The 26,199-nt window shown below is 35.1% G+C and overlaps 1 protein-coding gene across 4 annotated transcripts in view; it reads right to left on the bottom strand.

Moving 5' to 3' along the window:
- The window catches only part of LOC128231251 (X-ray repair cross-complementing protein 5-like), a 66,563-nt gene extending 42,873 nt beyond the window's left edge, over nucleotides 1-23,690 (bottom strand). The window contains exons 1-6 of one of the 4 annotated variants that reach the window (XM_052943817.1): nucleotides 23,614-23,667; nucleotides 8,910-8,974; nucleotides 5,955-6,028; nucleotides 4,184-4,297; nucleotides 3,650-3,724; nucleotides 2,358-2,405 (exon numbers count right to left, since the gene is read on the bottom strand). In XM_052943817.1, the coding sequence (XP_052799777.1) occupies nucleotides 2,358-2,405; nucleotides 3,650-3,724; nucleotides 4,184-4,297; nucleotides 5,955-6,020 (303 nt within the window). In that variant the 5' untranslated portion in view covers nucleotides 6,021-6,028; nucleotides 8,910-8,974; nucleotides 23,614-23,667. Of the gene's footprint in view, nucleotides 1-2,357; nucleotides 2,406-3,649; nucleotides 3,725-4,183; nucleotides 4,298-5,954; nucleotides 6,029-8,909; nucleotides 8,975-23,593 lie in introns of all 4 variants that reach the window. The other 3 variants (XM_052943814.1, XM_052943815.1, XM_052943818.1) reach the window with 3 other exon arrangements.
- Nucleotides 23,691-26,199: the final 2,509 nt, after the last annotated feature.

Raw genomic sequence — 26,199 nt, 5'->3', positions numbered from 1 at the left:
TATGGCCTGGACATGGAATTGCTAACGCCCCCCCCCATGGTGATTCTAGTGTTTGAGGTATCAACCTGGAAATTGCGCGCGACACATCCTTTTAATGTAATGATGCTTTGTATAAAGTTATTTGAAAATGACTTTATTAGTGACCAAGTTGTGGTCCGGACACGGATTTGCTAACGCACCCCCATGGTGATTCTAGTCTTTGAGGTATGGACCTGGAAATTGTGCGCGACACATCCTTTTAATGTAGTGATGATTTGTATAAAGTTATTTGAAAATCGCTTTATTAGTTACCAAGTTATGGCCCGGACACGGAATTGCTAACGGACGGACAGACAGACAGACAGACGATGGAGGCCATAACATAATACGACCCTTCAGGCGTATAAAAATAAAAAGAAAGATTAAAGAATGTGATAAAGTTTGTTTCTTTAAAAAAACACCAACTCTGAACTGTTTGGGGTCCAATATGGTCATTTAATAGTTAAAAACATCAACAACAAAAATCCAAAAAAATTGGATTTTTTTCTTTCACATTTGGGAAAAAAGAATATGTTAAGAATCGATCAGAAAAAAATCACTGAATCAGTTGTTAATTTTGACTTTTTCTTATCATTTTATGTTTGCCTTCTATTTATAGGTTTTAACTCCCTGAAATATCATGATCTTGTACGAATGACCAACTTCCAGATTGCCCTTGTAACCTTTGTCACCTTTTTCACAGGCCTTGTTTAGTCAGGACCTATTTTGTCAGGCCATGTTTAGTCAGGCCCCGTTTTGTCAGGGCCTGTTTAATCAGGCCCTGTTTTTGTCAGGCCTATTAGTCAGGCCCTACTTTGTCAGGCCCTGTTTTGTCAGGCCATTTAATCAGGTCCTGTTTTGTCAGGCCCTGTTCTGTCAGGCCAATGAGTAAGGTCCTATTTTGTCAGGCCATGTTTAGTCAGGCCCCGTTTTGTCAGGGCCTGTTTAATCATGCCCTGTTTTTGTCAGGTCTATTAGTCAGGCCCTATTTTGTCAGGCCCTGTTTTGTCAGGCCATTTAATCAGGTCCTGTTTTGTCAGGGCCTGTTTAATCATGCCCTGTTTTTGTCAGGCCTATTAGACAGGCCCTATTTTGTCATGCCCTGTTTTTGTCAGGCCTATTAGACAGGCCCTATTTTGTCATGCCCTGTTTTTGTCAGGCCTATTAGTCAGGCCCTATTTTGTCAGGCCCTATTTTGTCAGGCCATTTAATCAGGTCCTGTTTTGTCAGGGCCTATTTTGTCATGCCCTGTTTTTGTCAGGCCTATTAGACAGGCCCTATTTTGTCATGCCCTGTTTTTGTCAGGCCTATTAGTTAGGCCCTATTTTGTCAGGCCCTGTTTTGTCAGGCCATTTAATCAGGTCCTGTTTTGTCAGGGCCTGTTTAATCATGCCCTGTTTTTGTCAGGCCTATTAGACAGGCCCTATTTTGTCATGCCCTGTTTTTGTCAGGCCTATTAGTCAGGCCCTATTTAGTCAGGTCCTGTTTTGTCAGGCCATTTAATCAGGTCCTGTTTTATCAGGCCCTGGTTGTGAGGACGTTTAGTCAGGTCCTGTTTTATCAGGCCCTGGTTGTGAGGACGTTTAGTCAGGTCCTATTTTGTCAGGCCATTTAGTCAGGTCCTGTTTTGTCAGGCTGTTTAGTCAGGCCCTGTTTTGTCAGGCCCTGTTCTGTCAGGCCAATGAGTAAGGCCCTATTTTGTCAGGCCCTATTTTGTCAGGTCCTGTTTAGTCAGGCCCTGTTTTGTCAGGCCCTGTTTTGTCAGGCCCTGTTCTGTCAGGCCAATGAGTAAGGCCCTATTTTGTCAGGCCCTATTTTGTCAGGTCCTGTTTTGTCAGGCCCTTTTTTGTCAGACCTTGTTTTATCAGGACCTGTTTTGCCAGGCCCTATTTTATCAGGCCCTGTTTTGTTAGTCCCTGTTTTGTTAGTTTCCATATTTTGCTTGTACAAAGATTATAACATTCTTTTTTTTTACTTTGATGCTATTCAAGTGCTTGCAAAACGCTTATTGACGCTGAAGCCAGACATTTTACTGTCATTTAAAAGCACCAATTTACGTAAGAAGTCACAGACTTATAGCAGACATCAAATTAAAATCAGTTCTTGTGATAGAATTGGAGTATAATGTATTAAAAGATGACTGTATTTGCTCTTTCAAACAACCACATTGGTTGTCAACAATTTTCTGCATTACTTTGCATGTAATTGATTTAAAAATCAGTAATTAGTCATGAATGATGCATTTTCAGTTTCCAAAGAACCCTTGTATACCTTAGCTCATTTAATAACTACCAAGGCAAATGTTAACACACTAATCTGAGTCTGATTTCATAATTTACCTGATACACATAAATGTGCTTGAAATCATTAGGATTCTTTGACTTTTCCTGAAATTAAAAGAAACATTTAAATACTTGCAAAAAAGCTACCAAATATACACCTACATGACAAGTTTGAAAAAAAATTGTTCCTGCCATTAAAGGCTTTCTAATTTACATATACAGTGAAAACTCACTAAACCGGACAAGGTCCGGACCGGGGAAAATTTCCGGTTTAGTGAGGATTCCGGTTTAGTGAGGATTTGATGTACGGAGTAAGTTTAGACGGAGGTTGAGACATGATTAAAGCACATGCAAAAGTGATAAACATATTTCTGCGTTTTTATAATCATCTTTTTTCCGAGTCTAAAATAATAAAACAACTCGCGTAATTTAATGCTTGTTAAGTATATTGATATTTTAATCAACGCACCGCTCTAATTTGATTCACTCATAGAAGTCTTTAGATAAAACAACCCCCCAAAATGATCACTTAATAACCGTTTCTAGTTCTTTATTTTCTACAACAAACAAATTAATGTCTCAATCAATTTTTCTTTTCACAAGTTTGATTAACGTTTGATTATCGCGCGGCAGTCAATCCACAGCGGAATCATCATTATCGATTATCGAGTTATCACAACATCAAAGGTGCAATATTTAACGACGCACCGGCTGTCAAAACAAAGTGACAAAGTGACACGCGATTCGCGAATTCCTAATACACAAAATCATTTTGACATGTTTGAACAAATAAACGTCCGGTTTTGCGAGGTAAAATTACGTTGACAACTAACAAATTTTCTCGATTTTTTTGTCCGGTATCCGGAATTCCAAGGTTCCGGTTTTGTGGGGATTATTTTACATTGAAAAGTATAAGGGAAAAATCGGGACTCTGAAAAAAGTCCGGTATCCCGAGGATTCCGGTTTTGTGGAGATCGGGTTTAGCGAGGTTCCACTGTATTTCTGAAAATAGCTTAAATAAAAGGTTTTGAACAGATTAACCCACAACACCTTAATACTTGCCCCTTATAAACATTATTAACTACATGAACAAGGGGGGTGGGCCACAAAAGGTAATATTTAATGGCGGCCAACGTAAGATCAACTTTGACAACCAGTTTCTCAGGCAAGCAAGGTAGCATCAATGCCATCAGCAATTACTTTTTGGCCTTCAGTTGTATATATTGGTGACAAAAGAATGATCAAAGATTTATAATTGCAAGAGGTTCTTCACCATTTTCTTTTAACAAAAGTTTTTTGATTTCTTGTCATTATCATAGTATAAAACATAAAACAAGCAAAGAACTCACAGTTCCGAAGAAAACAATGCCAATCAAATCCTTCTCGCTACTGATGATTTTGTTCTGCAGGGTAGTCTTGCAGCACTGCAAATTTCATTTTATCATTAGATTTCAAAAAACATAACAAAAAAACAACACTTCCATTAATTTTACAAAGTCTAGAATTATCACAATTGTTTAAAAATTTGCATTTTTAAATGGTTGTAAATTATTTATATTTCACAGTCAGGAAGTGCTAGTTTGGGCTTGGCTCTTAAATTTTGGCGTTTGAAATTTAAATGGTTCTTTTTAAACAAATAACTAGTTATCAAGATTTGATATCAACCAGCCCTAATCCGTATACTGGTACTTGTACTGTTACCACATATAGGCTAGCTCTGTTTTATAATATAATCATAACATTTTCAGCAATCATTTAAAAGTCAATGCATCACCAGAGGGCTTTAAAAGCTAAGCATCATTCAAAAAAGCAGTCTAGTGGTCAGTGAAAGAAAACAGTGACCAATAGGTAAATTTCAAAGATCACTAAAATGTCTTGCATACCCGAATACAGAGCTGAAAGAGACTCTCTTCTTCATCCTCATTTTCCACATCAAACATCTGTTTGGTGCAGTCCACTAACAGAATAAGACCATCCCGCAAGCCTGCGCCTTTCCACTGGAAACAAAATAACAAGAAACATGCCTAACTTATAAAAAATATAATCTGTGTATGGATCAACTAATATGTAATGTACATTAATGGCCGCAAATAACTAGAAAAAAAGGGTGAAAAGCCTCAATAAAATTTCAATACCAGGGTACATTGTTGAAAACAATTCCTTTTAATATAATTTTTATAGAACAGTACAATATTTTGATTGTCATGTATAGTTATATACTCATTTAAATGTAGGTATGCATAATGGGTTTTGAATATAATTTAAGTTTATGCGATTAGCTTACCGAGTTGTTAATTATTGTGTCTGTCATTCAAAGCCGTTTAAATCAATTCATATTAATGTTGTCATAGTGACATAAAGCAAGATCCCAAACATTTTCAATAACACAAAATGAGATGGCTGGATTTATTTTAATACCATGATTGGTACATTACAACTAGTTTCAAAAACACTATGCCAAAGCTGTAAAACAATATAAGCTACTGTGTTCAAGTAAACCATCATTTTATATGTGCTATTTAATACTTGAAATTGAATTGAATTTACTTTTCTGTAATTTTAATTTAGTGTTTTTATGCTGATACTCTGCTTATCTGGAGCTCAGTTCACAAGAAATGCTTGTCAAACTTTATGATCCCTACCCGCAGCTTTTTCAGAAACATGTGGTTGAAGATTGAATAAAAAGAGGTGTTTTAACGAGAACTGTATTAATTAGTAATGGTTACACAAAGTTCTTATGAAAGTGAAAATGGAGACCTTGTCCAAGGTGGGTCCAGGGCAAAGCCCTGGTCAGGGGTTCCAGGGGGCCTCTGGCATTACCTTACATTTTCAAACACAAAGCCACTTGTCATGTATATATTGTGTGCTCTGGTAGGGTAGAAAATAATCAGAAAAACATATCAACAATTAGAAGTATCAGTGGATACATGAATTGAGAGATTTCTGCTCATTTTTTTGTCAAAAAAATCAAAAGATTATGTTCAATAGATGTTGCATCAACATAATGGCATACTTTGTCACAGTAAAATAGGATCCTATTTAAACCCTTTGTATCTACTGTACTTCTGACAGCACCACTGCCATTTCAATTTTTTTTTGTCAGTGACAGTCTGGTCATTAGTTGTTCAAGCTCATAAGTTGTGTAGCCTATGTGTAGAAACTTTATTAATAATCTTTTTAAGTTTCAAGTTAAATTATTCTCAAGGCCCATAGTTGAAAATTGTTGACATTTTTCCGTTTTTACAATTTTGCCACCAATGTGTGGTAGGTCATAAAAGGTTGACGAAGTTATTCAAGTAATTCCCCAATGTGCAGCTAGTTCACATGATCTACGGAAGCAGACGAAGATCACCAATGAAATATAGGTCATTCGTAAGGAAATGAACTACTATTTCTGACTACGTTCGAGTAGTATCGATGTGCTGCAAATGCTATTATTTAGGAGACTATTCAATAGTCATTTCTGTTTTTAGAATTAAAATGGTAACCCCCACCCCCAACCCTGTAAAATCTCTCCAGATATAAACAATTTGTAAAAAACGACCTCTGTGAAGGCTGAAAAAACAGGAAATCCGTCATAAAACAGAAATTTTTCACCCATGCATCTTAGCATTCTTTCAGACTGTACACAAAAAGGATGAAACATAATTATACCTGCCCTTCAAAGTCATCTTCTTCTTCATCTTCTCCGAAGTTTTGAAAACCAAACTCAAATGCCATGTTTTAATCTGTAGAGGAAAACAAAGCGATTTTAAGAAATTTGCAACAATTTTTATAAAAAACCCATTCCAAACCATGATTATGTTTAACACATGCATCGTAGTAATGCTGGAAACATTCCAAACCATGATTATGTTTAGCAAATGCATTGTAGTAATGCTGGAAACATTCTAAGCCATAATTATGTTTAACAAATGCATCGTAGGAATACTGGAAACGTTCCAAACCACGAGTTTGTTTAACAAATGCATCATAGTAATGCTGGAAACATTCCAAACAAAGATTATGTTTAGCAAATGCATCGTAGGAATACTGGAAACGTTCCAAACCACGAGTTTGTTTAACAAATGCATCATAGTAATGCTGGAAACATTCCAAACAAAGATTATGTTTAGCAAATGCATCGTAGGAATGCTGGAAACATTCCGAACCACGATTATGTTAAGCAAATGCATCGTAGGAATGCTGGGAACAATCCAAACCACCAGTTTGTTTAACAAATGCATCGCAGTAATGCTGGAAACATTCCAAACCATGATTATGTTTATCAAATGCATCGCAGTAATGCTGGAAACATTCCAAGCCATGATTATGTTTAGCAAATGCATCGCAGTAATGCTGGAAACATTCCAAGCCATGATTATGTTTAGCAAATGCATCGCAGTTATGCTGGAAACATTCCAAGCCACGAGTTTGTTTAGCAAATGCATCGCAGTAATGCTGGGAACATTCCAAGCCACGAGTTTGTTTAGCAAATGCATCGTAGTGATGCTGGAAACATTCCAAGCCACGAGTTTGTTTAGCAAATGCATCGTAGTAATGCTGGAAACATTCAAAACCACGATTATGTTTAACAAATGCATCCCAGTAATGCTGGAAACATTCCAAACCACGATTATGTTTATCACAGTCTTCGACGTAACCCACTCGACCATCGACCGAGTCGAGCTGTTTTCCGCTCGGTTGACTGAAAAAATCAAGTCACTAGCCTGCCCTTTCGAGTGATTTTTCCGAAAAATAATTATCCGAAATGTTTTACCTATCGGTATCCGTATCTGTTACAACAGGCTACCTAGACGCTTATTGAAATGCGCTTATTAGACGCTTGCACTATGACTGGTTTACCGCTATTCGCATCAGATCGATAAACGCTTATTCAAAATGTAACATTTTGTGTACTTGAGGGAAGCTTGAAAAATTGAGAACGGGATACAGTCTAATCGTGTAGCTGTCATTTCTTCACACTGATCGATGTCGCTTCACGTTATTTCGAAGGAGCTACCCCGAAAAGAAAGGCTCCTAGTGACAGGCCTGATGCTAAAAAGGAGGTAACTAAGGTTTATGAACAGGCAAGAAAACGAAAGTTCCAGTCATTTTGGACTGTGAACAGACCATGGCTTTGTTACAGTGAGTGTATTATGACTTGTAGCATTTGTAAACAGTACTCCCCAACCAATGACAATGCCTTTGTCAAAGGTACAACATACTGAATGGATGGTAGGTTAAATAAAGCAAGAATTGATATAGTTATTAAAAAGTATATGAAACTATATGAATTCAAAAGCATGACAAACAATAATTGAATAATCTACATGTTTAATACAATGTACATGTTAACAATTTCAGACCTCTACACCATCTGGCCAGAAGAGACGAGTAGGAGAGGGTATAAAGCAGCCTGCAAGACCCAAGGAGGTAATCACCCTTACAGACTCTGATTTCGACAAGGCAGATGAGATGGACCAGGCAGACGAGGTGACAGACACAAGATCTCAGTTACAATATAACTGTTTGTACTGAATTTTACAATAATTATTAAATACTATTTTCGGTTGAACAGTTATTTTGACAAATAAATTTTATGCAATTTCATGCATTACATTTAGTCAACTAGGACATCGCTGGTGCCAGAGAAGATGATGTATGATGGAGACAATAGTGACGGAGAAACTGAATGCGAGATGTCAGAAGACCTACCTTGTGTTTTCATTGTTGATGGAATACAGTAGAGATTAAAATGAGAAAACAGTTTACTGGTGTTATAGCTTTATTACCTTACACATATATTAATATATCTCTGTTAAAAAGTTATTTTGGTTCGGGCTAGTGAAACTTGATTCGGGCTAGTGCTTTTTCCAGGCTGCTAGCCCGACTGGGCTAGTGCTTGAAAAAAAATAGTGCGAAGACTGTTATCAAATGCATCGCAGTAATGCTGGAAACATTCCAAACCATGATTATGTTTATCAAATGCATCGCAGTAATGCTGGAAACATTCCAAACCATGATTATGTTTAGCAAATGCATCGCAGTAATGCTGGAAACATTCCAAGCCACGAGTTTGTTTAGCAAATGCATCGCAGTAATGCTGGAAACATTCCAAGCCACGAGTTTGTTTAGCAAATGCATCGTAGTAATGCTGGAAACATTCCAAGCCATGAGTTTGTTTAGCAAACGCATCGTAGTAATGCTGGAAACATTCCAAGCCACGAGTTTGTTTAGCAAATGCATCGTAGTAATGCTGGAAACATTCCAAACAACGAATTTGTTTAACAAATGCATCGTAGTAATGCATTGTACCGTATTTTCCCGACTATAAGGCGATCCGCTTTTAAGACGACCCCCTGACTTTGCCCATAAAATCTGGTGTTTTTGTCTTAACTCGTTTATAAGACGGGGTAAACTTTTAAAGCAAATCCAGCACTTGAAATTCTCCAAGTCTATGATAATGTTCAAGCCTAACAGTCAAATATCAACTAAATTTGTTCATTTGCTTGGGATAATTGATTTTTATTCTCCGATGGTATGGTATGTTTTAACCAGCCTAGACGCAATTTTGGGATTTAAGTGGGTTCATACGGTATTTGATTGACCTTTGATTTAAATACAAACCATTGCAGTGCATCTTTGATCTTTAAACAGCTCGTGCTGTGACGTCACAAATTGTACTGTTTGATCTGCAACCGACAAACAGAACAAATTCCATTACATGTGTTAACGAGTTATATTTTCGTAAGTGTTTGTTTGGATTGCAGTTGATGGGACTTAAATTTTGAGTAATAAATAACCATTGATGATTGCGGATAAATTAATGTAACGATTAATGAAATATGTATTGAAATCTGCTAGTTACATGCATGTGCATGATATATGCAAAGCCTTATAGTAAGGAAAAAGTAAGTTTTATTTACGACATAGAAAAAATAACAATGCATTTTAAAAAAAAAATTGTCAAAATATTTTTATTTTAAAGGTAACAAAATATGTCTCCTGTGAAAAACAACGTGTTTGGACCGATAACATGTGTTATATTGAGTGTTCATCGTAGCGAAACAAAGCAGATCTATGGTCATCTTAATCTGATGGGTGTGATCGTGTCACTTTTATTGGGGTGTCATCCACAGACAATAAATCAGTCAGTTGAATACCTTATGTTGAATATTCCTGATTAGGACTCTATTCTTTATGAAATTCTTATAGACTCGCCTATAAGACGGCCCCCTACTTTAAGGTTCAAAATCAGGACCAAATTTCCCCGTCTTATAGTCGAGAAAATACAGTAGTAATGTTAAAAACATTCCAAACCACGAATAATTAATATATTTAACAAATGCATCGTAGTAATGCTGGAAACATTGTGAACCTTGAATATGTTTAACAGATGCATTGTAGTAATGCTGGAAACATTGTGAACCTTGAATATGTTTAACAGATGCATTGTAGTAATGCTGGAAACATTGTGAACCTTGAATATGTTTAACAGATGCATTGCAGTAATGCTGGAAACATTGTGAACCTTGAATATGTTTAACAGATGCATTGTAGTAATGCTGGAAACAGCATTGTTTTCATAATCATGACCTATAATAGTCTAATAGTAATCACATCCCTCTAATAGAGTATTCTAGTGTTATATGTCTGTGCCTGCGCTCAATTTCCCCCAGGGTTTCTTAACTGTTTGATAGGAGATCAATTATTTCTATTCAATATAATCAATAATTACAATAAGGCCAAGAAAAACCCCACCTGTGTTTCCGGTAGCCCGACCCACATAATTTTTCTTTTTTTAAGGCATAAAAGTAAAAAAATCAAACATAAAATATATCGTCGTTATTTTCGTTGTTTCTCTGTCTCTGTTCCCGGAGAATATACTTTCAATCCTGATATGTATTACCGAGACGCTTTGTCAACAGGAAAACAAAATGGCTGAGTTCGGTGAACCCTGTATGATATCTTCTAATTGGCAAATGATTGTTTATGGTCCAAACATGTTTGCTGCCTTTATAATGAAAATATATAGGATATAGTTTGTGGCGTTATTTATCCACATGTTAAAAACAAAACTTACTTTTTTCTTAATATAAGGCTTTGCATATATCATGCATAGGTTTTGCGTATATCATGCAGGTTTCTTAAAATTAGGCTTTGCGAATTCATGCAGGCTAAATGCCATGTTCCAATACACACTTTATTAATCATCACATTAACAGGGTTCTCAATAAGTTTCGGTTGAACCGTCTCAAATAGTAAAGTAACCGACCAGCTTCTACTAAAAATTCATTTAGTTTTCAAAATTTGAATCGGCCCAATTGCCATTTGAACCGTCCATTTTGACCGGCAGCCAGTTCTTATTGAGAACACTGCATTAATTTATCTGCAATTATCAATCGTTATTTATTTCGCCTAATTAAAGTCCCATCAACTGAAATCCAAGCAAACCACCTGCGAAAGTTAACAACATATTTATTGGATTGTGTCGGCTGCAGATCAAACAGTGCAATTTGTGATGTCAGAGTACGAGCGAGATGAGATCAAAGGTGAATGGCTATAATTTGTATTTTAATCGGTCAGTCAGATACTGTATGATCTGATTTTATTGCCAGGATTTCGTTTAGGCTGGTTAAAAAATACCATACCATCGAAAAAATAATAATTAACAAGAATAAACATTATGCCCCCCTGTTCCATGTTGTCAGGATTATTATCACAATTGAATGAAATATGCATGGACCTCCATGTCAAGTTTGAGGGCCATGGGTGCAGGCAGTGTCAAGTTATCACACAGACAACCTTCGGCGTTACAGATCACTGTGACCTTGACCTTTGACACCTTAAATTAAAAGGGGTCACCAACAGGACAGGTCCAACCCCCTAGTCAAATTTGAGGGCCATGGGTGCAGGTATTGTCGAGTTATCACTCAAACAACATTTTCGCATTCAAGGTCATTGTGACATTGACCTTTGCCCCGATAACTCCTAAAATCAATAGGGGTCATCTACTGGTCAGGCCCTGCCTTCATGTCAAATTTGATGATCATAGCTCCAGGCTTTGTTGAGTTTTCACTGGGAGAAGCTTTGTTAACTTTTTCCTGTTAAAGGTGAAACCCAAAATCAACACGGGTCATCTAGTGGCCCAACCTTCATGTCAAGTTTTATGACCCTAAGTCCAGGAATTGGCTTCAAGGTCACTGTGACCTTGACCTTTGACCTGATGACCCCCCCCCATATAAATAGGGGTAATCCAGTGGTCTGGCCCAACCTCCAAGTCTATTTTGAGGGCCATGGGTGCAGGCATTTTCGAGCTATCACTCAGACAACCGTTTGTCTTTAAAGGTCAATGTGAACTTGAACTTTGGCCCAATGACCCCCAAAATAAATAGGGGTCATCTACTGGTCAGGCCAAATCCATAAGTCAAGTTTGAGGGCCATGGGTGCAGGCATTGTCGAGTTATCAATCTGACAACTTTTTATCATTCAAGGTTAATGTGACCTTGATCTTTGGTCCGATGATCCCCAAAATCAATAGGGAGTCATCTACTAGTCAGACCCAACCTCCAGGTCAAGGTTGAGGGACATAAGTGCAGGCATTGTCAAATTTCCAATCAGACAACATTTTATCAGTCAAGGTCACTGTTGATTAACCACTCAGACAAACTTTAAAATCCTTTTACCATTTAAGGTCACTGTGACCTTGACCTTTAACCCGATGGCCCCTTAAATCAATAGGGGTCATCTACTGGTCAGGCCCTATCTTCATATGAATTTTGATGACCATACATCCAGGAATTGTTGAGTTATCACTCGGACAAGCTTTGGTCTACTGACAGACCGACCGACATGTGCAAAGCAATATACCCCTCTTCTGCGAAGAGGGATAATAATAATCGTCGTCTGAGAATCTTAAAAACAATGACCAAAATGTTTGAATTCACTACAAATATGAATTAAACTTTGATATTACGATAATAAGATACCTAAAATAAATCCGCGTTTACTTGTTCTATTATTAACCTACCTCCACATTAGAAAGCTCAAATTTGACAAGAATATCGGTGATTTTCTTCAAGCAAATTAACAAATTTAGTTGATAATTGACTGTTTTGCTAGAACATTATCACAGATTTGTAGAAATTGAAGTGCTGTGTTTGTTCTAAAAACCAATCATGTCTTATAGGCGTGAAAAAACAGTAGTCGAAGGTAAAGAAATGATTTCAGACATTAAACAAAGCTGTTTTTTTCTGACTTTTTGTAAATTATGAAACGCTTATATATATATATATATATATATATATATATATATATATATATATATATAACATATGAACCGCGTCGCGCGATTTAGGGCCTTCGGACATATTTTCACTATTACAATGTTTTAAGATATTTGAATGGCTTGATATTTCAGGAAGATATTCTGAGAATTTCATGATGATATCATTTAAATTGCGTAAGTTACGTGTTAAACTAGCTGATGATTTAAATTATTTTCTTATCACAGAATCTTTAAAGAACATAAATTAAGATAAAAATAATGAATCATTTTTGTATTTTTGATACATTTTGCCGTTTTAAACACAGACTATCAACCCAGTCAAAATATGTCGGGACAAAATCCATGGTTGCCATGGAAACATGAGTTAACCAATGGTCATAAATTGTCGAGAAAATGATGCACCAATGACAAACCTTAGAGAGAAAGAAGTTGGGAAAAAATTGATGTACATAGGAAAAATCATTATTTTTGGCATTTTTTATTAATGATTATTTCATTTGTAATAATTATGTCCAAAGGCCCAAAATCGCGCGATGCGGCTCATATATAATTGATCCAATGCAACAGAATATTGGATGAAATTGAAACTGTAAAAAAAAAAAGATCCCGGCTGACCGACCCTATTTTTTTCCGCCATGTTACCAAAAACACAGGTTTTTTTTTTATTTGACCTAATCAAACAAGGGTTGCACACATGTTGTGATGTCATGATTTTTTCAGGGGGTCCTCTCAAGGGGATCAATGTTAAACAATAGTAAAATATTTATTTAGACTTTCATGTTTACTTATATAATTTAACTACAAAGCAAAGAATCATAAATCAGTATGTTATTTGTGACTGTTTGCATTAACAAAGAGACCTGTCAGTAACTCTATTTTGCTTCAACTTATTTTACCAAAAAATGGTTATCTAAATTCACATAAAATAATGTAACTAACTGGTAATCTTCAAACACAATAATCAAAATAAATATAATACTAGAAGCGCCGCAATGCGACGAAACCAGGTTTTTGTTATGGGCAATCAGAAATTATAGCCAATTAATTTGTTGTATGACTTTATCTTTACTTTTATCAAAAAGAGACGTAACTGAAAATTACTGTTGGCAGCCCACCATTTTTCTATTTTTAGTAATAGTGACCTTGACCTTAGCCCCTCCCCACTCAAAAGCAATTCTAAGCTAGCTCTTCACATAAGCTACCTACACACTAAGTTTCATCAATATCTATCAATGCTAACTTATGTTATTAGGCAGAAACCATTTTTCTATTTTTAGTAACAGGTGACCTTGACCTTAGCCCCAACCCCCTCAAAAGCAATCCCAAGCTAGCTCTGTACATAAGCTACCTACACACCAAGTTTCATCAATATCTATCAATGCTAACTAAAGTTATTGGGCAGAAACCATTTTTCTATTTTAAGTAACAGTGACCTTTACCATTTTTCTATTTTAAGTAATAGTGACCTTGACCTTAGCCCCTCCCCACTCAAAAGCAATCCCAAGCTAGCTCTTCACATAAGCAACTTACACACCAAGTTTCGTCAATATCTATCAATGCTAACTAAAGTTATTGGGCAGAAACCATTTTTCTATTTTTAGTAACAGTGACCTTGACCTTAGCCCCACCCCCCTCAAAAGCAATCCCAAGCTAGCTCTTCCCAAAAGCTACCTACACACCAAGTTTCATCAATATCTATCAATGCTAACTAAAGTTATTGAACAGAAATCAATGTTTGACGCCCGCCTGCCCGTCCGCCCGCCCGTCCCCCCAACGACAACAACATTCTAATAACCAGGTTTTCGTTGAAAACCTGGTTAACAAAAGCAGGAAGTGCAATCAACTGTGGGATACTAGACTTTCCAAAATACGTTTTATTACCGAAAGACGAATAAAATTACCGAAATACGCAAGAAAGTTACCGAAAGACGCCTTCTAATGTATTTATTTTTTGATTATCCTATATATATATATATATAATGATTATACGCATTGTAGCCAAAAATTATAAATTTTTTTTATTAATTATGAGTTTATTGACAAAGAATTTCCTTTATTTAGCCAAAAAAGAGTATTCTCCCATCGTTAACCGAAATACGATTTATGAAAATGGTTAAGCTGAAGTAAAAACAAGACAATTACATACAGTTAACTTAATACTAACTTTTTATTTTATTTTTCAATCATTCTTTACACAATAACATATACATATGAATAAATAGAATACGGAAGGCTGCACAAAACACAAGTCATAAAAATTTGAATAACAAAAATTGAATGCTGCAAATAAATAGATTGATTAACTTACAATATCATTGACAAAGACATATATACATATGAATGGTATAGATATGGAAAATGCACAATGCAAACAGCAATGCTAATGAAATGGAAATTCATCTTGTTTTACACACAAATGTGACACACAATACAAAAAAATTAAATTGACATTGAGTTTGAAGAAAATATTAAGATTTACCATTGAATGCACCATGCTTAAATATGACCATGAAGAAAAGAAAGTTGTTACTACCTAAGTTCATATCAGCAAAAATATAGGCATTGCCTTGCATCAAATTAAGTTGAATTATGATGTACAACAAATATCATTTGTAAGTAACTATGTAGATATGTTCATTATTGAAATGAAACAGTTATAACTTAAAATACTTTATTTTATGTTTTATTAGCTGCATTAGAACTGTCGGACTAACATCATTAAGGAATTTGCTCTTTGACTTCTTTACATCATAGTATGCTTTATTTTGAATGATTTCAATAGCAGCCATCAGAAGAAGTAACATGTGATTGTTCTCAGACCCAGTCAATGCTAAAGAAGCAGCTCTATACAGGCAGTTGCCATCACCAACAGTTTTTACGGGCTTGTATTTTGTCAAAATAACTGGATTAAGATGTGTGATTATGTCACATGAACTATTATCGATGCTTGCCGATGTGTGACTAATCAAGTTGTATCGCTACACCGTAAGTTACAAGAAGCATACGCTCAGACTTGCCCTGGTTTGTAAGACTTAACGACTTTCCGGACATGGCATGTTGGAGTCTGTAAGTACACAATCGTTCTATGTTTACTACTCGTACCGATCTTGGTATCGATATTGAAAGTATGTCTGTTAATGCTATTAAGTAAAAGAATTAAATTTGGAATTATTTAGTAGAAGAAGCCCCAGATAAATAATACGTAATAAATATTTCAATGTCAAAATGAATAGCAATCAATCCTAATACAAAGAAGATTATAATTTCATGTAGTTTTGTTTATAACTAGAGCTATCACTGAAGGTGATTAATACCCCCGAACGCCACCCTGAAATGAAATTGCTGTCAACTATTTGGAAAGCCAACCTATAAATGACAACTTTATTTTATGGACTATCGTCAGTTATTCATTTTTTTATTATGTAGTTAGAAAAAAGGCTTTAAACAATATCAGTGATGCTAATACTGAGATGTTAATACTGATATATTTGATGTTCTAAAGCACAGAATATACGATTGCCTATGACCATCTATAAATGAGTTACTTTTTTTCAAGTTATGCTCCGGACAAGAAAAAAGTAACAAAGGGCAATAACTCTGTAATTATTTGATATAGAATTGTGGTTCATGTACACTGCACTTCCTCTCATTATGATCTATCACTGTATGAAGTTCTATTAAATTCCATCCAATAGTTTTCAAGTTATGCTCCGGACAAGAAAAAAGTAACAAAGGGCAGTAACTCTGTAATTAGCTGAAATAGAATTGTGGTTCCTGTACACTGCACTTCCTCTCATTATGATCTATCACTGTATGAAGCTTTATTAAATTCCATCCAATAGTTTTAAATTATGCTCCGGACAAGAAAAAAGTAACAAAGGGCAATAACTCTGTAATTGACTGAAATAGAATTGTGGTTCTTGTTCCCTGCACTTCCTCTCATTATGATCTATCACTGTATGAAGCTTTATTAAATTCCATCCAATAGTTTTCAAGTTATGCTCCGGACAAGAAAAAAGTAACAAAGGGCAATAACTTTGTAATTGACTGAAATCAGGGTTCGAATTTAGACTCGCATACTCGCAAAATGCGAGCGACATTTGGAAATTGCGAGTGACTTTTATTCAAGCTCGCAAAATTCTGCGAGTGGCTTTTTCTAGACCACAAAATGTTAAAAGGAAAGGAGAATAAACCTGAACTTAATTCCGCTACGTAGTCGAGTGTAAACAGCCTGTAAGGGGCATGTTTACACTACCGTTATAAGGAAGACAGTACGGAGTCACCCTCTAGTAGGTTTTCAAAAATAGAACAAGTACGGAAAAAAGGCCGAGTTTTATCTCGAATCTTTCCGGGATGCTCCGAGGCGTGCATAATACAAAGTTAATACGAATGACGTAATCACCTAGCTTAATCATTGGCTAAATTTAGCGCTTTCGCGCACTACATGTTAACCCCATCATCCTTTGAATATATTTCCGCCCGACTGTCAAAATGAATAGACTTCGTTGATCAATATATTTCATGGTCCAAAGTATCCACGCTACATTTACTGTTGCTTTTTTATTTTAGATTTATTATTTTATTGTTTTTAATACTTATAGACTTAATGAAATCTGTAGCGTGCTTGTCGAATGGGTATTAAATTACCCGATGGCGAGGGTAAATATACAAAGTGAACAATGTCAAATTATTGGACAGCTTTGTTATCAAAAAGCTGCCAGCATCAGATGAGTCTTTCCATACCCTCCAAATAGAATAAGCCATCAACAAGTTCTAGTAGTCGAGTCACTCAAGATTGATACTTTTTAATATTCATAATATGTCTTAGGTGTTAATTTCTACTTTAATTAGACAATATTATAAGGGAATAAAGCAAATAATAAAATTGCAAGTTGATTTTTCATTTTGCGAGTTGCCTCAAAATGCACTCGCAAAATTTTGCGAGTGCTCCTCAAAGTTAAATTCGAACCCTGGAAATAGAATTGTGGTTCTTGTTCCCTGCACTTCCTCTCATTATGATCTATCACTGTATGAAGCTTTATTAAATTCCATCCAATAGTTTTCAAGTTATGCTCCGGACAAGAAAAAAGTAACAAAGGGCAATAACTCTGTAATTGACTGAAATAGAATTGTGGTTCATGTACACTGCACTTCCTCTCATTATGATCTATCACTGTATGAAGCTTTATTAAATTCCATCCAATAGTTTTCAAGTTATGCTCCGGACAAGAAAAAAGTAACAAAGGGCATTAACTCTTTAATTAGCTGAAATAGAATCGCAGTTCCTGTACATTGCACTTCCTCTCATTATGATCTATCACTGTATGAAGGTTTATTAAATTCCATCCAATAGTTTCAAGTTATGATGGGACAAGAAAAAAGTAACAAAGGCCATAATGTAATTAGCTAAAATAGAGTTATGGTTCTTGTGCACTGCACTTCCTCTCATTGTGCTTTACCATTGTATGAAGTTTCAATAAATTCCGTCTCGTAGTTTGCAAGTTAATGTCTGGAAAAAAAATTGACAGCCAAAAAAAAACAAATAAAGGGCAATAACTCAGTAATTAGCTAAAGTAGAGTTATGGTTCTTGAACACTGCACTTCCTCTCATTGTGCTTTACACATGTATGAAGTTCCAATGAATTCCATCAAGTACTTTTCAAGTAATACTCCGGACAAAAAAAGTAACAAAGGGCAATAACTCAGTAATAAGCAATAATAGAGTTATGGTTATTACACTGCACTTCCTATCATTATGCTCTACCATTGTATGAAGTTTAATCCAATTCCATCCAGTAGTTTTTAAGTTATGCTCCAGACAAGGTAAATTGCAAGGGACGGACCGACAAATCGACCGACCGACCGACTACAGGGTGACTCCAATATACCCCTTCAAACTTCGTTTGTCGGGGGTATAATGAAGTAACTAAGTTAAAACAAAAGCCTTTATGATACATAACATCCTTTACAGTCGCCAATTCACATATACAGTTTGACATGTCAATTAATGTGCTAATATTTTACGTACTGTAATAACGTGAATGAAATGACAGACATACTATCAATACCGATAATATAGTTCTATAATTAACATGCACTAATCAGTGCTCCAGCTAGCCCGTTTTTCAATGGCGCAGCGCCCGTGCCTCTTTTCTTACCGCCCTGTCCCCTTTTTGAGTAGTGCCCTTTTCACAAATGCTCTGTTAGCACCAATTATCCTGTTAGTGCCCTTTTTACTATTGAAATCATTATAAAATATCGACAGCCCTTAATCCGCTGTCATAATTGAGACAAATTACGTAATACTTATGATAGTAGTGTTCCCGCTAGGTGTCATCATGCCCCCATTGACTGCTTAAAATATGCCGTACTGCCCTTTCATCTTCCCATGTGCCTTGTCCAAGTCATATGACAGCTAATTGTGTAGTGAGCAGACGACCAGTGTATTCATAATCGGTCATCTTCTAATCCAATAATTAAGAAGAGACAAATAGGGAAACATCGGCAGAAGGCGGAGATATTGAATGTCAGCCAATCAGAATATACATTGAGAATTCGTTCATTTAATGATGAAAGTTCGTAAAATGCGATAGAAAATGTGAAGGGATGGTCAAAAAGGTTGTCAAACACAATTAAATCTTTAAAAATAATTGTTAATTGTATTGTACTGACGAAAATCGCCATTTAAACATTGTTAATTTGAAGCAGACGGTCACTGCCGATTTGTAAACATAACAAAGGTGGCGCTAACACAATCAAATACATCACCATTTCAGTAAATGTTTTTTAAAGTTTATTTGTAAAATATTCATGATAAAAATTTCATTGTAACCCACAAATATATGTTGATGCTTTATGTACTGTTTACATATCATGGTTACGATCATGTCAAAATTCGCCGAAAGCGCCATTTTGTCAGAACGAATTTCGGAGTTATTTTATCAATGTTCCATGTTTTATAAGTGATTTTTAAAGCAAGGGCAGTGATTTGTATTGTCATTTTATTTTAAAACATTAGCATATTAATCATTATTCTACCAAAGACAATTAAAAAAACAGCCAGGCTGAATGTAACATTCGTACCCAATCCTGATCGTACCAAACTAAGATTCGTCCCCTACATATTTTTTTTTTTGTGTATTTATTTATTTGATTGCTTCAACTGTCTTTTTTCTTCATTTTACATGATTTTTTGGAGAAAAATGTGACATTGCACTAGAGAAGACTCCAGACAAGTACAATCATACTACCACAGACAAAAAGACAAATTTTAATTTTGATATTCAAACACACCCTTCCAAATTTGGAGAAAAAAAACAAACTTTTTTTGTTCAAGTCTGGAAATCATGGAAAATGATTTAAATTGAGTATGAACACAAAACAAATTCGAGGTGGAGACCCCCCCCCCCCTAAAAAAAACCCCTTGTGACAGGGGTGGACCCCCCCCCCCCCCCACAACGACCCCCAATCGCCCCTACACGACTCATGTAGTTTGCCCTTTTCAAAACTCCACCCTGCCCTTTTCAAATCCTGGCTGGAGCACTGCTAATACATGTACATTCTGCAAATTTTAAGTACATTTCTTAATGTATTTTCTTTTAATATCATTACATCAAGGACACATATATAATTAATCTTCTAGATTATTGCAAAAACAAAATGAATGAGTAGACACTCTATATTACTGGGGTAAAATGTAATAAATATTGTTCGAATTTAAATCTACTCATACTTCAACAAAATTTTACGGTTGAAAAACATGTTGTCATTATTTTGTACAGATGCATATCAGACTGTATAACAGACATTTTTCTGCTTTACTATGCTTTCTATTTGAAGATATGTCTACTCCTTCAATTTAACCAGTACTTACCTTGCATTTTAACGACACTTTCGACTATTGTGCACTGTCATATGGATTCTAAGGTTCAGAATAAATTGCATCCTTTACCTTTATTTTTTTTTCTATCATATGCATGCACTCGAAATTAAAAATGTAATGAATGGATTGGCCATTTCACAAAGCGTTCCGATGCTTTGACCTACTTGGACTGCGCACATGTCTTTGTTTGACTGAATTTTTTTTTTATCGTTTTAAGAATTCCAATATCATAACATTCCATTGTGCGTTCTAGTTCTTGTACGACATTTGTTTACGAAACGTTTGCAATAATGGTGTGTTTCGATATTTTCAATTGTTGTTTATTATTCTAACATTTCTATAAGAATATAACTGAATTATTATTAATTCATAATCATTTTCATAATCAAACAACTTATTAATATGTTAAACCGTCTTTAGGTTGGTGAAGGGAGACAACTATTTCACTGACATTGTCTTTATTCAAATTGACCAATAAGTAAATATTTTCATTAACATTTCCCCTTTTATGTGTGTGTTTTAGATATATGAATATTATGAGGTCATCATTAATTGGAATAATTGTGTATATTGGAAGTTTTTATCTGTCTTTCGGTTGGTGAGTCGGCACGCGGAATTCTAGTTCTGGCTTCCATAACTTTAATGTTGATATTTATTATTTTGATGTTTACAACACATTAAAGTTATGGCGTAACCCCCATAGTAAAGTTAACCAGAATCAATTGAGTGTGATGATGCAATGCAATCACATGACCATGATGACGTCGATGGATTCTATTTATAGTATCGGATTCACATTGTTAATTTAGTTGAAACCAATTGCAGTAAGGCTGAAAATACCCTTTGATATTAAAGTAAAAACAATTGATTTGTTATTAGTTATTTACTCATTATTTAAAATAGAAAAAAATAACAGCAAAATAAACACTACATTTGTGAGGTCAAATGTAGGTCACATTTGTGAGGTCAAATGTAGGTCACATGGGTATTTTCTGAAAATCTTGGTGTCACGTGATTAAATTTGAACACAACTATGACCTAGTTAAGGAATGCTTATAATCAGATTTATTAAAATGATAAATTAACTATCTATAAACCGTTTTTTGGTTTTGAAAATGTGCTTGTGAACTACATTTTACTTCATTTACCTGAGGATACTGGTTGACGGTACATTTCCGAACAGGCACAAATCCCAAACACCGGCTAAAACACGCGTTTGTTTACAGTGATCGATTATTCGATGATCTAGATCAATACAGAGGCTTGCCTTGGTCACACTTGCGAAGTTTTATCTTGTTTTGTTAAGTATTGGTCTCAAAAATGCCATTCAATGTTTATACGCTTAAAGATCAAAATGTAGCACATGGGGGAATGACGTCAGAGGGCGCACGCGCATCTTTAGGTTTTGCAGTTATGTTGACCTACATTCAAGATATTTATAAATAGAAATCACGGTATACATTCGAAGCGAATGTTTTGAAAAAACATCGGAAACAATAAATCACTTTGCAGCTAAGTGTTTATTTAAAATAGCATACTTTTTAATTATAATTGTATGACCATGTATTTTCGCTTTTCAACTGTTCAGTATTTGTGCCCTCCATAGCATAAATTTAAGGGTGATTTACTGTCCATAAAATGAACGATTTTCGACATGAAATTGATGAGATCATGAATCTGTACTTTTACAGCTGTTTTCACATGAACCAAAGATGTTTCATACGAAATTTTAACTTACTACAACAAAAACTCTCCAAGATAATTGTAAAAAACCTCAAAAAGTGTTTGGATTTGTGACCTTAGCCAGTATAGTTATTTTGTCTGTACAATGCAAACAAGTGAAATAACAGCGTGACATAAAAATGTCACAAATTCTGGTAGGGTTTGGATACGGCGTTCTCTTCAGCTAACACGTCCAAAAAGGTAATATATAATGTGTTCGCTGAAGTTCTTTAGCTAGCGGAATTCGATCTTTAATAATGAAATTTCAACTGCCTACAACATCATCATATCTTCATCTTTTTCTCTGAAATTTGGGTTGGTAATGTAACCCGGAACAACGGGTTTTCGACCGCCTAAGGATTATTTACATTTTAATCATTAATAAGTGATAATAAAAAATAAATGTTTGTGTGTACCATTTAAAGCAATCATTCATCTTTCAAAAAACAAAAAAATAAAATCTGTTTCAATCGTCTGTTGTTTACATTTTGAATCCAAAATGGCGGCTGTCATATGTTGTATTTGACCTAGATACAACATGCTTTCGACCATGACCTTTAACTATACTTCGCAACAAAAGTTTGTACACAATATTTTTTATTTTAATTTGTATAACTTGTTTAAACTGTTTAATGCATTTTATTTAAAAAAAAAAAAAAAATTAAATATTTACATATTTGCCATACAGTCACTTTTTAGTTACTTATCACCACAAGAGAGGCAAAGGAATGCATCATCCCTTCTAATGGCTTTCACATGGGTACAAAATGATATATTCACCCATCATGAACCCTGTTATCACTGGTCCAAGTCTAAATGAGCCTCATATAACCTGCCTAGGCTGCAATATGTATAATTTTATGAAACAAAAACAACATGATTTTAAAGAAGTATTTTACATGTGAAATCATTTTAAACGAAGAGTGTAATTTGGCAATAATTAAAAATGACAAATTGGTGTTGTTTCAAGTATAACTTAAAAAAAATAACACTAGCATTCACATTCTTTTTCAAATGAAGTTTTCTGACAATTCTACTGTTATGGTTAACAATTGAAGCTTATTTTTACCGAAAGTGACGCAAAATAGAAGTGTTTTACCCATTTTCAGGATATTTGTGAAATATTAATATACCGACAATAAAAAAAATGTGTAGAAGGCGTCTTTCGGTAACTTTCATGCGTATTTCTGTATTTCTGTAATTTTATCCGTCTTTCGGTAAATAATCGTAATTCGGTAAGTCCAGTATCCGAGTTTAAACTTTGCAGTTATTGCACATTATCTTTTACAGTGGCCAGATTTACGAAATGTTCACATCAAATCGAAATGACAAGTTCATGTCCGACTGTCATGCGTTAGATGTTATACATATAAGGATTCAAACAAACAAAAATACACTCAAAAAAACAAACAAAAATACACTCAAAACCTGTCTGTTACTTTATAAACTCCAAAATCCGGCGGAAAATTGATCAGCAAAACCAAGCGCTTAAATAGTGTAAGCACCTCTTATTAACCCAACGATTCCAAAGGAAAGAAAGAAATGAAGGCCCATGCAAGGGAACAAATAAAACAGACAACAGTTTCATTTCATTTTATTTGTGCAATATAAAATTATGAAACATATAACTAAAAAGAAGCATACGCAGTCCGCCAGGATACCAAGTTTGAGCTGGGAGTCCCAGGTTTGAGGTACCTGGATACAGGCACTCTAATTATTGAACGAAATCGGATTTTCAACTCAAGGACACCACGACCTTGACATCTGACGTCAAAATAGTTAGGGTGCTGGTCATGTTTAAGGGACCTCTACCAAGTTCAAGGTCTATAGACCTACTGGAAGCGTATTTCAATTATTGATAAGAAAATACGTATTTCCAGCTCACGGTCACAACGATCTCGACCTTTAACCCACTGACCTTAACACTAAACGCAATAGGGTTCATCTGCTGGTCAAAAAAATCCACTGACCTCTAAATTGATATGGTTCATCTGCTGGTCATGACCAACCAAACTACCAAGTATGAGGTCCCTGAGCCAAAGCGTTCTTCAGATATTGAATGTAAACCGATTTTCAACTGAAGGTCACCACGACCTTGACCTTTGACCCCCTGACTTCAAACTCAGTAGAGTTAATAGCATGGTCATGACCTACCTACCTACCTAGAAAGTTAAAGATCCCTGAGCCTAAGTGTTCTTCATATATTGATCGGAAACCAGGTCACCACGACCTTGAACTTTGACCAAACTGAAAAGCCTTTATCTGCTGGTCATGACCAACCTGCTTACAAAGTACAAGAACCCTAGCTGGGTCTAAGCGATCTTCAGATATTGATCGGAAACTGTGGGGACGGACGGGTGGACTGACTGACGATCAGATAACTTTATGCCACCCCTTGGGGCATACAAAATCTCACGTGCTGTAATACTAATAGTTATAAACTTAACGTTTAATGTTTTAGTTCTGAGTTATGAATTTTAGTTCAAATTGAATTTGTCAAATAAAGATTTCCTAGAGTATTTTTAAGCTATCAATGACCCAGACTCAAATTTTTATCAACCTGATGAAGATATTATTCATTTCAATGATATGTATTTGGGGAATTAAATACTATGTTTGAGGAACTGAATGAAGCTTTTACTCATGTTGAAATTGTTAAGGCATGTAGGCAATTGAATAATGGTAAGGCAGCAGGGCCTTATTATTTGTTAAATGAGTTTTTTAAATGGTATTAATAGTGACTGTTTTTTGAAGGCGTTTTGTACTTTGTTAAATTGATAAATTGTTTGATATGGGATATTTTCCAGATGCATGGTCAGAAGGCTTTATAGTTCCATTACACAAGAAAGGTGATAAGGATAATGCAAATAACTATACTGGGCGAGTACCTAAATCGGAACAGTACCTAAATATGGAACACCTATTATAAAAGTGTTTTTCCGATCGAGATCAGTTTATTTACGATTTTAATCAATAAAGACGCTTGCTTCAGATACCAGTTCCAAGGAACACGATTCTCCGGTAAGTATTTCAAATACTGCGATCATTTAAAGTTGTTCATGTTCAAATGTCAATACATGGCATGCGGGGGAAAGACTTCATGCTTGCCACAATCACAGCATATTGGTACAGCCTATATTTTACTGAAACCATAAAATTTTACTGACAAAAAATGACAAAAAAAGAAAATGGAAATAAAATGAATTATTAATTTACTTAAACGAAACATGGAGCAATAATTTTAAAAGAATACATAAAAATAAATAACGAATTAAAACTGTTCCATATTTAGGTACTCCGAGGACGAAAATGGCAGTCCTTGATTGTGCGGTTAATAAAGTACTTTTCCTGCAGATTGGTAATATCTACAAAAATGCCTTTATATCAACCAATTGGTCTTGAATCCTAGTATGCTGATGGAAATTTTTGTAGTTGTGGTGCAAGTCTATCTAAAAATAGTGTTTCGATTTAGGTACTCACCCAGTAGGGGAATTACATTATTAATTGTACTTTTGGTAAATTGTTTACTAAAGTGATAAATAATAGGTTGAATTTTGGGGCGGAAAATTATCATGTGTATATTGAAGCTCAAGCAGGATTTAGACAGAATATTGGTACTGTCGACAATATCTTTGTTTTACATGGTATCATTAATTATTTGTTAGAGAATAAAAAGAGACTGTATGCAGTTTTTGTTGACTTTACGAAGGCGTTCGATTTTTTGGTGGGAGATATCATATGGTATAAGCTTTTAAGATTAAGAGTTAGAGGAAACATGTTAAATGTTATAAAATCTATGTATTCAAATGTTAAATCAAGAATAAAACTTAATAATACAGTAAGTAATGAAGATTTTACATGTTTCTTAGGTGTGAGGCAGGGAGAAAGTTTATCTCCATTTTTATTTTCAATGTATTTAAATGACATAGAAGAACATTACATGCTGAATGGGTTCAAAGGCATTGATATGGGCATGTTAAAATTATTTCTGCTGTTACATGCTGATGATATTGAAATCATGGCTG

The sequence above is a fragment of the Mya arenaria genome, chromosome 4 (assembly GCF_026914265.1).
Source record: "Mya arenaria isolate MELC-2E11 chromosome 4, ASM2691426v1".
Taxonomy (NCBI): domain Eukaryota; kingdom Metazoa; phylum Mollusca; class Bivalvia; order Myida; family Myidae; genus Mya; species Mya arenaria.
The sequence above is the reverse complement of the archived record's forward strand: the minus strand, read 5'-3'. Positions and strand labels throughout refer to the sequence as shown.